The 14220-nt window shown below is 51.0% G+C and overlaps 1 protein-coding gene across 1 annotated transcript; it reads left to right on the top strand.

Annotated features, from left to right (window-relative positions):
- Positions 1-1356: 1356 nt before the first annotated feature.
- SSR2 (signal sequence receptor subunit 2) lies at positions 1357-4712 on the top strand. Its single transcript, XM_050930677.1, has 5 exons — positions 1357-1539; positions 2640-2738; positions 3186-3294; positions 3503-3580; positions 3928-4712. The coding sequence occupies exons 1-5, from the start codon at positions 1385-1387 to the stop codon at positions 4036-4038; spliced, it is 552 nt and encodes a 183-aa protein (XP_050786634.1). The 5' UTR covers positions 1357-1384; the 3' UTR covers positions 4039-4712.
- Positions 4713-14220: the final 9508 nt, after the last annotated feature.

Here is a 14220-nt window from a genome sequence, read left to right as displayed (position 1 = left end):
AAGCCATTTGTTTTTCTCTCGTCTGAATATAGGCTAGTCATTTTCAAGGGTATTTCTAGTCAGTTGCAATTCTCACCTGCTAGCACAATGCTGCAGTGTTTGTTTGCAGACACTGCAGGGGAATGTTGTTGCGGAGTGTGTTAAATTGTTTCCACTGGATTTCAAAGGAGAAATAGCAGAAAGGTTTTGTCTGGTCTTAGATATGAGTCAGTAGTGTGCCCTTGTTGCCAAGAAGGCCGACAGCATATTGGGCGGAATAAGTAGGAGCATTGCCAGTAGATCTGGGGAAGTGATTCTGCCCCTTTATTTGGCACTGGTGAGGCCACAGCTGGAGTATTGGTCCAGTTTTGGTCCCCCCACTACAGAAGGGATGTGGCCAAATTGGAGAGAGTCCAGCAGAAGGCAGCAAAAATGATTAGGAGTTTGGGGCACATGACTTATGAGGATTGGCTGAGGGAACTGGGGTTATTTAGTCTGCAGAAGAAAAGAGCGAGGGGGGATTTGATAGCAGCCTTCAACTACCTGAAGGGGGGTTCCAAAGAGGATGGAGCTCGGCTGTTCTCAGTGGTGGCAGATGACAGAACAAGAAGCAATGGTCTCAAGTTGCAGTGGGGGAGGTCTAGTGTGGATATTAGGAAACACTGTTTCACTAGGAGGGTGGTGAAGCACTGGAATGGGTTACCTAGGGAGGTGGTGGAATCTCCATCCTTAAAGGTTTTAAAGGCCTGGCTTCACAAAGCCATGGCTGGGGTGATTTAGTTGGGGTTGGTCCTGCTTTGAGCGGGGGGTTGGACTAGATACCTCCTGAGATCCCTTCCAACCCTAATATTCTATGATTCTGTTTGTAGAAGCTTCTTGTCATTACAAAATGAGTGTCCTAATGCTTTCAATGGCTTAAATGATGTTAAATAACAGTAAATAGACTAGGGTTGTTGCAGCCATGTTGGTCCCAGGATATCAGAAAGACACGGTGGGTAAGATAATATCTTTTATTGGACCAACGGGCATTGGTTCAATTAAAGGTATTACAGTGCTCATCCTGTCTCTTTAATACATTTACCACACAGTCACAGAGCAGCCAGGGAAAAAGAAACCCTGTATCAGGTCATTGCTTTGCAGTTGTCTCATTCTGGTAGAGAAGTGTCCAAAATATTACAGATGCAATTGCACTGGCGCCATACTGAACGAGACTGATCCCTCCCTCCTCCATGATATGATGCTTTCGTGTACAATGTCTGAAACCACGCAGCTGCCTGTGCTTCATAACACACTGCACTTATGTATCTATTCTGCTGTCTGCTACTGCCTCCTCCAGAAGGCCACCACCTCCAATTTTTCCTCTTTAGAAACTCGGGCATTAACGGTGAATATTTTCTCCTTCCAGATGAAGCTATTAGCTCTTGCTGTGTTTGCCCTGCTGTCTGTTGCTCACAGCGAGGAGGGAGCCAGGCTACTCGCCTCTAAATCTCTGTTAAACAGATATGCGGTGGAGGGCAAGGACCTGACTCTGCAGTACAACATCTACAATGTTGGCTCCAGGTAAGCCTGGTCTGTGTTCTTGGTACCTATCAGGTGCCTGGCCCTGAAGGACACGGAGTGTTAGAGGTGTGTCTCTGCGTGGTGGGGGAGGAGGAGGAGGGGGACATCTAGAGTAAAAACCTTTCTCAAGCTCCTCCCTTACTCCTCCCAAATCCCCTCTGGGGCAGGAGCAAACAGAGGGGAAGAATCTCTATTCATAGATTATAAGTCCAGAAGGGTCCACTGTGGTCACCTAAGGTTTTCTGTTACCGCTGTTGAAATGACTCTGTTCTCTCTGGAGTCCATAGGACTTTTGACATGAGTAGGAGTGGAGTTGCAGTGTATGAGCTCCCTCTCAGGCCCACTTGGGAAGGAGCATTGTACGGGGCTTCGAGGGTAATGAGACTCAAGTGTGCAGGGGGTTTTGGGGTGTGGGGGAGGATTGTGATTCTGGAGGCTGTGAAAGGGTCTCAGTGGATTTATGCATATGGGAGCAAATCAATGTTCATTGTGTTGCTGTTTTAGACTCCGTAGCTTCTCTCTCTCTCTCTCTCTCAATCTCCCGTTCGCACCCAAAGCTCATGTTTAAGCTCTTACCAAGTTCTGGCACTCCACTCTCTAATCCCCCTGTTCACCCTTTCCTCTCTGTTCCAGCCCTGCTCCCTGCCTTCATCATGTGCATCTTTGACTGCATCATCATCCACTGGTCTCCAAAATGCTGCAGTTGAAAATCACCTTCCTTTCCTGTCACTCATATCCCCAATGCGGGGCTCCCTTCCTCATGTGCATAGACCTCCATTGGCTTCCCGGGCTCTTTCCACAGCCCATTCCTTGTCCTCCACTTCATGGCTCCTCTCAGCTCTTCTCTCTTATGCTCCAGGTCCAGCTCGTCCTGCTCGGCAGTCATTTCTCCTTGACGCCGTCTTCCTTCTACCTCTCATTTTTGTGGCTTTTTACTCCAGATCAGCAGCTAGCACTGAACTTTTCCCTGTTTGTGAACCAGCCTGTAGCATCATAGGGTTAGAAGGCACCACCAGGATCATCTAGTCTAACCCCCAGTGGGACTCCCACTAATGCATACCCCAGGCTCTGTTCATGACCCCCCTCTCTGTTGTGTTTAGTGCAGCTTTGGATGTGGAGTTGTCGGATGATTCTTTCCCCCCGGAAGATTTTGGCATTGTCTCTGGAATGCTTAACGTCAAGTGGGACAGGATTGCTCCGTATCTTTTTGCAGTTCGAAACAATCTCCCCTCATGCCATGTCCTGGGTCTATTCTTGGGCTCCACCTTGTCCCTTGTGATGCCCAAGGATACCAAGACACTTCCAACTCCATGCATCATCCCTGAAATGCAAGCACACCTGACTTCTGGCTAAGGCTCCGAGGGCAAATCCCAATAAAGTGCCCTGGGATCTCTAGTGTCCTTGCAAACAAGAACTAGTTCTTGGGTCTCACAACACATGGCCGCCCCTCACATTAAATTACATAGAACTCCATTTATCTGTCACGGAAGGAGGAATAGATGAGTTGTCCCTGTAAGGGTCTGAATCTGTAGTTGAAGGTGGTTTTAAAATTTCAAACCTGCTGGTTAGACCCCACTCCCTGTGTTTTGAGTCTTGCTCCCCCTGGAACAAAATGCAATTTGTTTCCTTAACCATCTGCTACCCAGAGCCAGCAACGTATCTCACACTGTGGTCCTGAGGCCCCTCAAAGCTGGCTACTTCAACTTCACCTCAGCTACCATCACGTACCTGGCACAGGAGGGAGGGCAGGTTGTGGTGAGTGGCTACTACCTTTCTTGTGAGCTTGATCATGTACAGGATCCTTATGGCAGATCTCACAGCTGAGATGCACAGTATGTTCTCCTAGACACAGCCATAGAGGGATGATAGATCATGTCTCTCTCTTCTTATGTAGTGCTTGCCACGCAGCGCCTCCAATGCCAGGAACAGCGGGCAAATACTAATTCTTTTCCCCCTGTTTCAGGTTGGCTTCACCAGTGCCCCTGGGCAGGGAGGAATCCTGGCTCAGAGAGAGTTTGACAGGAGGTTTTCCCCTCACTTTGTAAGTACCATTAAACTAGTAATCCATTTTCTTACAGTGACTTTACAGTTCAAATCAGCATTGGCCTTTTTTGTGCGCGCTGGCTCGTGGCGTGAAAGCAGAAGCCCAGGCACTAAATTAAAAGCCACCTGGGAAGCAAGTTTTTGGGGCAACTTCAGCAAAATCTTGCAAGAAGAGTGAAAATTAATTCATCATGGGCCGTTAGACTCGCTTCTAGGAATGAGCCTGTGTTGTAGGGTTGGGATCAAAACGCTTGGGCGGGGCGCACTCAGGTATGAGAAGCTGGGAGTTCAGCTGTGCATAACCCATCTCAACTCTACTTCTAATGGATTTTCTCCTTCTGCTAGCTCGACTGGGCAGCTTTTGGAGTGATGACCCTTCCCTCCATCGGAATCCCTCTGCTGCTGTGGTACTCGAGCAAGAGAAAATACGATACCCCCAAGACCAAGAAGAACTGAGGAAAGCCAAATGCAGCCAGCCCCCAGAGCTCAGGAACCCCACTTAGAATTACAGTGTACTCAGTGTAGCAGCAATCAACCCTCCAAATCAAGTGACTGGTCCACCGGTTCGGTGCTGGCAGGGGCGGGATTTGTATAATTCTTGTGGCCGGTCGCTTTCTCGAGGTTTTTTTTAACCCTTTCTCAGTAGATCTGGAGCAAATACCTCTCCGGTTCTGTTGTAATTAAGCTCCAGATGCAGCCGCAGTACAAGAATGCTAATAATGCCCAAGGAGTGTGGGGCTGAGAGCCTTTCTGCAGCATCAGTGGCATCACCCCTGCTTGCCGAATGCCAGTTGTATGTGGCCAGATCTCTTCACGCCACAATCCGCCTCGATCTTGGATCAGCCCATCACCCTCGCTCCCCAGCATTTTATGCTTCTTACAGCTGTCACTGAGAGGATTGATCGAGTGACGGTAATGGAGACCTCCTTTCTATGCAGGTTTATTAGTGCCGTTCCCTCTCAGCCAAGCAGTGGCCTGTGAACCCCCATAGAAAGATGCCTGCTCTAGAGAGAATGTTGGCTACGTTGTTATATTTTGGTAAGCAATTGACCTCCGTTTTTCTGATTACTCTGTTGAGACGTGTGTGACTGTACGCACCAAGGCTTTTCTAATAAAATGAACACCACAGAGTGAGTCTCTCTTCTCCTACCAGTAAGTCCCACAGTCGAACTGGTGGGTTTCAGGAGCCATACCTAGAACTACAGTAAATCCAGTGGGTGTGGAGGCTCTGTCTGTATGCACCAGCAGCTGGCAGATCCAGCTGAAAGAGTATACCAAGCCCTTGTCTTCACTAGGATTAATGGTCTGTGTTTAATGCGTGTTAAAATCCTACTGAGGGTTACTCCAACCCTCCCTCCAGGGTTCCTCGCGAGCAGTTGCCACATGTTAGAACTAAAACTCAGTGTAGAGGAGGCACGTTGAACAGTCCACTTTTTTTATACTAGACATTGCCAAAGAGCTTAAACTCTAAGACACGGAATGGGAGAGAAACAGCCCTACCAACGGTAAGTGACCTGCCCAAAGCTGCATAGCCAGGAATAGAACCCAGATCCTCGTAGCTCCCAGCCCAGTGCTGGGTGCTCAGTACCATGCTGGCTGACACGAAGTTTTGAAACACCTGGTGTCCAAAGCACTGCAGAATGTGTGGCCCGTAACACTTCATTTGCCCCAGGGAGTGGATTAGCTTGGATTAGTCTAGAGAAAACACGTTTACAGCCCTCAAGAGCTGAGAGAAAATTGAAGTGGGTCTGCTGTACCTGCTCAGCTCTCTGTACCTTTGTGTATTGGCTGCTGGCTTCTGATGAGTTTTGAGCTGCCCTCCCTAGGGTGCTGTCCTCTGGAGCCTAGCTTCCAGCAAAGGCAGGAGGCACCTGCTTTCCCAAACTGCTTGCTGTCGTTTTATAATTATAGAAGATTTAGAGTAGGAGCCCCAGCAGTGGGACTTATTTTTTTCAAATGAAAAAGATTTTCATAAGTGAAAACCAGGCCTGCGAGGTTCCCCTGGTGGCCCTGCTGCCCTCTTGTGCTTCAGGTCCATTTTGCAGCTTACCTGTGCCCTCCTGCAGTGAAGTGACTTCTTACAAGCCAGTTCTCGGAATTGCCTTTCTAGAGATGTCGGCCTTGATTTGGTGGTGGAGTGGGCCCTGACTGGCCTTGGTCAGTGAGAACAGATTAATATAAGCCAGGCAAACCACAACAAAGGTCCCCATTGGAGATGGGTGTACGTGACCTTGGGTTGGGGGGGAATAGAAGTGGGTGTTTTTTGGCAACCTCAGAAGAGAGTGCAGGGATTGGCCAGGTCTGAGGCCCATTGCTAAGGGCAGCGTGTAGCGAGCAGTTTGCCCTGTTGCTACTGCACAGCCTGTTCTGGGCAAAGAAGCCTTTGGTCTGCAGGGCTGTCAAAGCAGCTCTAAATTCACACACATGGGATTCAATTTAATCTGCGCCAATTTCTTTCCAGCTCCTTCCAAATGAGAATCGCAGAGAGCTACATGGCCATTCATGAATTAAACCTTTCAGTCCCTCCCTCACTGGAATTAACCATCCCCATTTCACATATGGGGAAACTGAGGCATAGAAATGGATGTCACTTGCCTCAAGCACTCAGAGGGGGAAGAACTGGGGTCTCCTGCCTTCTAGCCCTGAACCTTTTCTCCTTCGACCAGGCTTCTGCTACCAGGACCCTGATGGGTGCTGCTAAAGTAGCTGCAGGATTTATTTTTTTTTGCCACTCAGAGCAAAGCGATCTTGTTATCCAAGAATTCCGTGTCGGTGGCCCAAGCTCCCAGGCTCTGCTGGAAACAAACACTGCAGCTTTGTCACACGAACAATGTTTCCAAGGCAGGATTTCTCACCCCCTCATCCCAACTGCTCGCTGCCGCCACCGGTTTCACCCTTTGTTTTGACTGAGGAGTGTTGCAATTGGCAGGATCAAGGAAACCATTGATGCTAATACTGAACAAAGGCTCCGCTCCACGAAGGGTGTGCAAGAGGGGGGGCCTTAGAAGCTGAACTAACAGGTCTAACTGGCGCATCCCACTTCCCAGCACTAATGCTTTGTCCTGCCTTGCATTGAGTGTCCCAAACAAGGGAGCTTTCCTTGTGAGCCTGGGCTTTGGGAAGACTGTTACTCAACCCTTGCAGCTGCCTCTCCTGGTCCCTGGTGATCTCTGGTAGGATGGATTGCAGGCAAACAGGTGAGAACCAACAGATACACCTTGCACACATGTTGCTTTATTTGCTGCCTTTCAAGTTCGGCGAGGGGTTGCTTAGAACAGCGGCTCTCAACATTTCCAGACGACTGTCCCCCTTTCAGGGATCTGATTTGTCTTGCGCACCCCCAAGTTCCACCTCACTTAAAAACAACTTGCTTACAAAATCAGCCCTAAAAATACAACCGTGTCACAGCTCACTGTTACAGAAAAAGGGCTTGCTGTCTCATTTTTACCATAGAATTGTAAAATAACTCAATTGGAATATAAATCTTGTACTTAACGTTTCAGCATATAGTATATAGAGCAGTATAAACAAGTCATTGTGTGAAATGTTAGTTTGTACTTGCTTCACTAGCGCTTTTGCTGTAGCTTGTTATAAAACTAGGCAAATAACTAGAGGAGTTGATGTACCTCCTGGAAGACCTCTGCATACACATGCCCCTGATTGAGACCCTCTGGTTTAGAAGGACCTTGAGAACCGCTGGTCCTGTCTGATCTGTGTAGCCTTTGCCTGCGAGGCTGTCAAGCCAGGACCTTACAATGGTAGCATTATTTATTGGTATGGTGGTAGCACCTAGGAGCCGCTGTCACTGAACGGGACCCCATCGCGTGCAAGGTGCTGTACAAATAGGGAACAAAAAGATAATCCCTGCCATCAAACTGTCTAACATTTAGAAAGACACAAGGTGGGTGAGGTCATCTGTTATTGGCTCAGCTGCTGTTGGTGAAGAGAAGGGACTGGTGTGGCTATAACAACACTGCATACATCTAAAATGTATGAATTTTGCAGCTCTCTCTACATGGGGTAATAGTACAGTGTGCTTCCCACGACAGGAGCTCAGTGTTTTCTGCCCTTTTCCCTTCCCTTCCCTTCCCTTCCCCCTCCCCAGGAGATGAGTGTTCTCCTCATACAGACAGGAAAACTGAATGCGATTGCCCTGTATTTAGACTGTCACCTTGGGGACAGTCTGGTGCATTTGCTCACAATGAAATGATTCTAGGAACAGATGCAACTTAAATAAGGAGTTGTCTGTGGGGCTAGCTGTAGGCCTTGCCTGGTCACTGGGGAGAAGGGGGTTCACCCCTTCCCTCATCTCTGAGGAAGGAAGGACTGGAGAGAAAATCAGGCGCATGGGCTCTGTGGAGACTACCCCCATCGATGGCCAATTGCAGTCATGGCAGCAGGACATAGAGACTTCAGGGATGAAGGTGCCTTTGTCCACTAGGGGTCAGTGGGCGCCAGCAGTTCCCAATGGTGTCCCTTGAAGTATTGGGTGCTCAGGTGCTAAAGCTTGAGGGAGACACACCAAGACCATTGTAGAGCTGGCCCATGCCTGCCGCTCCGTTACACCTGCTCCAGGCTGGATTGAAAATGGATCCTGAGGTTGGAAGACTCCACTGGCCTCTCTGCAGCTCTCCATGTGGCTGTGGCTCCTCCGAAGCAGTGTGCAGGCCTGTTGCGCTGGGCCCTGATTCTTACTACAGCCTGCAGGTAGTACTGGCTCATCTTTGGAAACCTGCACAAAGGTCCCGGTGTCACCTGTTTGCTTAACAGGCTGTGGTTGTGTTTACTGAACTAGCCAGAATATGGAAGAAAGGGCACGATCACAGACAGAGCCAAGGTACAAGCTCCAGGACCTGTTGGTGGCTCTCGCTCGGGAAACCTTTCATGCTAGATAACGGCTAGCTGGATGAGTGCTAGAACTGTCTGAAGAGCAGCCAGATGCTGCAACATGTGTGTGGTCAGTAGGGGGTGCTCGTCTCTCTCAAGTAATGTTCCTGTGGACCAGCCGGGCTGTGATGCGGTACCAGGGATGCTTAAAATGAACAAAGCCTTAATTGTTTGTGCATAGAGCCCTCCAGGGGCCTATTTTTAAATCTTGTCCCTGCTATTATGGCAAGATCCCAGTCCCGCTGCAGGGCTCTGCTTTGCAAGCTTTAAAAACCTTCCTCCTAGCTTGGAAGGTTGGAAATTAAACTGGTATGTTAGCGGCCAGGGTAGGTTCCTCATTCCCCCTCTCCCCCAGGAGAGACCTGGGCCATCCGACAGCCCTCCCCTATCCTGAAGGACCTAATGCATTAAGCAGTTGGCCACGTGCATCCGACATCTGATGCAGTTGGTCTGGTTGGGGGTCCACTACCATCCTCTACTCAGCCAGGCCTCTTCTGTTGGGCAACCTGCTCCATCCAGATGTGGTGGGTACGTTGTCTTGTTCCCCATGCCCCTGGGGTGCTTGGCGGCAGTCGAAGGGTTAACACACAGGTTCCCACAAGGCAAAGAAGGGACAGTCCCAGAGCTTGGAGCTGATTCGGAGGCAGGCGGAGGCTGGACCCACTGTTTGGAGAAGGCAGCATTGTGTGGGCAGGGTGATGTCATAGAGGCCTGAGTCACCACTGCAAAAGGTGTCACCTCCATTGTCCAGCCCTGCCCAAAGCTGTTCTTATCACTGCTCCCAGGTGGGGCTCCAGCTGCCTTGTGTGTACCTGCTGCAGCCCCGCACCTTCCCTTGGCCAGGCTGGGCTGAGCCTGCACGAGTGAGTTTTGGAGACTGTCACGGGGGCAGCCAGTGATAATTCGCCCTAGGTCTCCCACACCTTCCACTGGAGGGTCTCAGAGCATGTTGCCCACACTCATGACTGAAGCCCCTCGCCCAGCAGGGGAGGTAGCTCGGTGTCACCCCTTCTCTGAGCTGCAATTTCCCCAGCTGGGGACAGGTCACCCCCAGAGTCCTCCAGGGAGTAAGTGGCAGAGCTGAGAACAGATGCCTACTTCTGCTCTTCCCAGTAGATCTCACTCTACTGCAGCCAGGAATTCAATCCAGGAGTCCTGGCTTATCCTTCTCCCGCTTTAACCATGGGGTCACCTCCCTGTCCCTGTGTACCATGACATGTGAGTGCTTAGTGCTCTCTAACCTCCCAGAGGAAGCCATACTGGTTTGCAGATCTTGGCTCCAGGGAAGCCAATTTCCCATCTGCAGGGGGGAGCTGAGCTCCCCCAGACAAGCACCACTTTTGGGGAGCACTGTCAGCCAGGGTGGGGATGCAGATCTCAGTTGCCATCTGCAGGATGCCGCTCCCCCGTGCCCTTAGTACCACGCTGGGCCCTGTCTGCTCCATTTCTGCAACACCTCCTGTTCTCCCCAGGTCTCCCGTCCCACCCAGCTTAGCAAGGTCTGATTGAATCGCTGCTCTCCGCTGTGGGACTGTCAGGTTAGGTCTATGCAGCAAGGAGAAGCCTGTGGCTGGCCCATGCCAGCTGACTTGGGCTCGTGGGGCTGTGTCCCTGCTGTACAGACCCTGCCAGGCGAGAGCCCAGTTTCTCTGTGGGGCTCCTCTGTCTCTGCTGTCTCTCCCGAAGAAGATTCCCTAGGACATCACAGAGTGATTCTTGACATCCCAGGGAGGCAGGTGACGGCAGCCCCCTTCTCGCAGGTGGGGAAACTGAGGCACCCAGCCAGTAAAATCAGAGGCAGGATGAGACCTCAGGACTTCCGCATTCCCAGCCTCCTGCTCGCCCTCCAGGCTGCTTCCAAGGGAAGCTTTTTTTCTTTCTTTCTTTCTTTCTTTCTGGTCCAGGCTGCACCCTGGGTATTTTGCAGCCTTCAAAAGGCAGCCGCTTGCTGCTGAACCAAAGGTGGCCCCGCGGTGGCCGTCTCTGCCTTCCGGCGCAGCCCAGCGCTCGGGTGAGCCTCGCTGGGGCAGGGGCAGGGGCAGGCGAGGGGCTGGGCAGGGCTGGAGGAGATGCGGGCGGAGCTGGCCCCGAGGGTGAAGGGTTAACAGCGGGGAGGATCCGAAGCGCTGGGCGGGTCCCGGCTGTTTGATTCGGGGTGAGCGAGGAGACGGGGGAGGAACCTGCAAGTCGCGAAGAAGCGAGGCTGGAAGCAGGAGCTGCAGGAGGGGAGGGGGGTCCTGCCGGGGCACAGCGGATCCGCAACCCCGCAGCCCTCCCGGGGGAGCAGCCGCCCCGCCGCCCCAGCCCAGCAGGTAGGTTCCTACCGCCGCTTTTCCCCCATCACCTGCAACAGGTGCGAGCCCGCCCGTGCCGACCCCTCCGGGGGCTGGGCCAGGTGCGTCTCTCCACCTGGCTGGGGTCGCCCGGCGAGCTCCGGAGAATGGGCCGAGCCCTGCCCTGCCCTGCCCCCTGGGCTCGGTCTGTTGACGATCCTGTCGCTTCCTGGGTAACCTTTGCCCCGTGCTTTGGTGTTAAAACGGGCAGGGGAGAGGCGAGTTGGCAGCCGTCCCCGGGGCTAGTTAAAGCAGCGTCGTGGCATAAAGGTAGCTGCTCCCGGTGCAGCTCCCTCCGCCCGGTAAGGGGAACGAGCCATACCCGAGTACCTGCGTCCACACTAGCGAAGAGCAGTCGGAAATCCCACCCCTACCAACAGAGCTGTGCCAGGACCAAATCCGTGTGTAGCCCAGACCTTTTGGTCTGTCCCAGCTCTGAATTCTACCACCTGAAGCCCCGCCGTGCCCTGCCCTCCAATTTTAGCTGTGAGGATTAGGAGTGTGATTTTATTATCACTGATTATTTTATTTTACCAACACAGGCAGGCTGCTAATAGCCCCAGCCTATAAATGCAGTTTGAATTGATGCTGCTTGGTGGAACCAGTAGAAGCTATTTGGAGACAAGCACTCGTATACCTGTGTAACTGTGTCCACACTAGACAGTTTTTCCATACTGGAGTAACTATACTTGACCAAACCCTCTAGGGTAGGGAAGGCCTCAAGAGATGTCAGATTTTTCTCCCATGGAAACAGCCACAGCAAATCCCATCTGGAGGGCTCGAGCATGTGGCTGTGTTCGGTTATATTGAAAGTTTGGGTCAGCTTGGAAAAGCGACACTGGAAATAGGGCAGGTCTGCTTCTTGTGCGTATCACCTTAGTGACAAATGACAATATAGTGCCATGAGCCCTGCAGAGCCAGCCTGGTTCTGGGTGCAGGAACTCCAGAGTGTTGGACTTCATGCATGAGCAATCAAATTGCTTCCTCTGTTCCCCTGGAGTCACACCTGGCCGGCCCCCATTGAAGGCTGGGGTGTTGCCGAGGGCAGAATTTGGGTGTTGAGGCGCAAAGTTGAAAGAATCCAAGCTCTGACTCTCAGATCCCCAGCTGGGTTTGCAGGGCTGGGTGTTTGGGGTGGGTGGGGGGAGAAAAGGAGAAGGGAAATCCCTTTGCTACAGAATCCTGGAAGGGTAATTTCATGGAGCCCACAATATCATTTTAAAGAACTATGTGGGGGGGGGGGGAACCTGGCTCTGAACTCGCCCTAAGGGAAGCTGCCCCATCCCTTTTGCAAGTGATTCTCCTCTGAACCCATTTGCTTCTAATGGGTGCAAAGTGCTGGCTGAAAGGCCCCATACAAGTGCAAATCTGCTGCTGCTGGACCAAATTCATCCTTGCACCACCTGGCTTCCCTGGAGTCATGGTGGGGATGCACTTTGGCCGAGGGTTTTTGAAGCATGTCTCCCCCTGCCCCGGTAATGCAGAGTATTGATCTTGGCTCCTTTCCTGAGGATGGCTTGCAGTCACAGCGTGAATCTGGTGTGAAGCCTGTTATTCAGTCTGGGGGTGGGGCTGTTAGCCTTCTAGCATAGAGCTCAAGGCCCTCACCCCTTGCATGTACAGGGTGTGTGTATGGGGGGGAGATGACTGGCCCGCATGAGATGAGCGGGGCCGATCTCAGCACCCATTGTAGAAACAGCCCCGACAACCAAGAGGCCATAGAGCCCAGAGCTAGACCTGGTTCAATGTTTCAGTCGAAACAGTTTTCCAGCCGAAAAATGCCATTTTGACTTCGCTGAATTATTTTGCTGAATTGGATCAGTTTAGATTAACTGGCTTTCAGGAAACAAGTTTGGAATTTCTTTGGGGAAAATGCTGCAACATGTTTCAAATGAAAAGTTTCCTCTTTTTTTGGCTCCAAAATGTCTTTGCCTTTTGAAATTCGCTTTCTGCTGTATAGCTGTTTAAAACAGTCACATCAAAACGTTTCATTTCAATTCACCTAGAAGGATTTTTCCCCCCTGAAATTTCATTACAGAAAAACTTCCGAATGTTTGGCTTTGGGGCCTGATTCAGGGTGGAAAAAAATGTTAAGCTTGAAATATTTCACTGGATGGGCCCCACCGGTTCTACCTCCAATGGGCCAGAATTTCCCTCTCATCTCCCATGGGGCCCTTCTATGAGGCAGAGACACGTTGGTCCATAGGTGGGCAGTTTGCCCTGTCCTTACCTGGGCTGGGCCGATTCTGTGCATATTAGACTGGGCAGCCATCTATCTTGGATTGTTTAGACACAACAAAGCCTGGATCTTGGCAGGGGATTAGACTAGAAGACTCTTGCCATCCCTTCTAACCCTCTGATTCTGTGACCTGGTCCATTGCCTATTGGGGATCTTCACTAGGGTGGATTGGACGTCCCACATTGGCAGGTTTTCGATCCCACCCCAACCCTCAATACACTCAGGGCCTGATCCAACATGTGCTGAAATCCAGTGGAAATTCAGCTGACTTCAGACTTGGGCTTTGGATCAGGGTTTTAATAAGAGTTTGGTCCCCTCTCCCCTAGGAATTTGATTCTTTTCTCACTAGCCTAAGCAGCGCCTGGGTTTGTACTTGGGGGACTTTCCCCTAATCCAGAAAAGTCAGCACTGAAAGGAACATAAGAATTGCCAGACTGGATCAGACCCAAGGGGAGCCCTACATTAGTGGATGTGAGATAATCCGCCCCCCAACATCAGGTTTTATCCTGACCCCAAACAGAGCCTGGCTCAACCCCAGAGAGGTTTAATATCCCTTCCACAATCTGCTTGTATTCGCTAGCCTAGCTCTGGGTAGTCTTGCGAGCTGTATAAGTCTCCAGGCCCCTTTTGAAACTTGCTGACTTTTTTGCCTTTGGAGTCATCCTGTGGCAATGAGTTCCACCGTCAACTGCATACCACACGGGAAAAGTATTTCCTTGTATCGGTTATGAACTTGCCACTGTTTAATTCCGCCTACTTGTTCCTATGTCAGGAGACAGGGAGGATCTGGATCCTGTGGAGGGAAGGGATTCCAGTGGCACATCCCACGTGAGGTCGGCCAATTTAGCAAGGTCTTACCCTTGTTGTCTATCCCTACTATGTTATAAGGATAATAAAGCTGCTTGTCAGTTGAGCCAGGAGCTGTTGTTCCAGTAACATGATCCAGGAGCCTCTTTGTCACTCTGAGGCAGGTGGCTGTTGGAATTCTTTGCAAAACATAAACACAGGTTTTAAGAGGGCTGGGTGTTGATTTTAGCCCCATTCGTAAGTTACAACCGAGTCCACCACAATCGATTCCTTTCTGGGGGCCCCCCGGGACTCAAATCCTTGCTGTGATTTGAGCTGTTCTGGGATGAATCTAGCAGGCAGCAAGATGCTTGGCTGAAAGAATGACCTGTA

The sequence above is a fragment of the Gopherus flavomarginatus genome, chromosome 20 (genome assembly GCF_025201925.1).
Source record: "Gopherus flavomarginatus isolate rGopFla2 chromosome 20, rGopFla2.mat.asm, whole genome shotgun sequence".
NCBI classification, from domain to species: Eukaryota; Metazoa; Chordata; order Testudines; family Testudinidae; genus Gopherus; species Gopherus flavomarginatus.
This window is presented reverse-complemented; position numbering and strand designations above follow the sequence as displayed.

What these genes read in the sequence shown, in the direction of transcription:
- SSR2 (XM_050930677.1), top strand. Translation starts at nt 1,385, where the DNA reads ATGAAGCTATTAGCTCTTGCTGTGTTTGCCCTGCTGTCTGTTGCTCAC. An exon ending in ATCTACAATGTTGGCTCCAG is followed by an intron (nt 1,540 to 2,639) that starts GTAAGCCTGGTC and finishes TGTTGTGTTTAG; the next exon opens with TGCAGCTTTGGATGTGGAGT. An exon ending in AGGAGGGAGGGCAGGTTGTG is followed by an intron (nt 3,295 to 3,502) that starts GTGAGTGGCTAC and finishes CCCCTGTTTCAG; the next exon opens with GTTGGCTTCACCAGTGCCCC.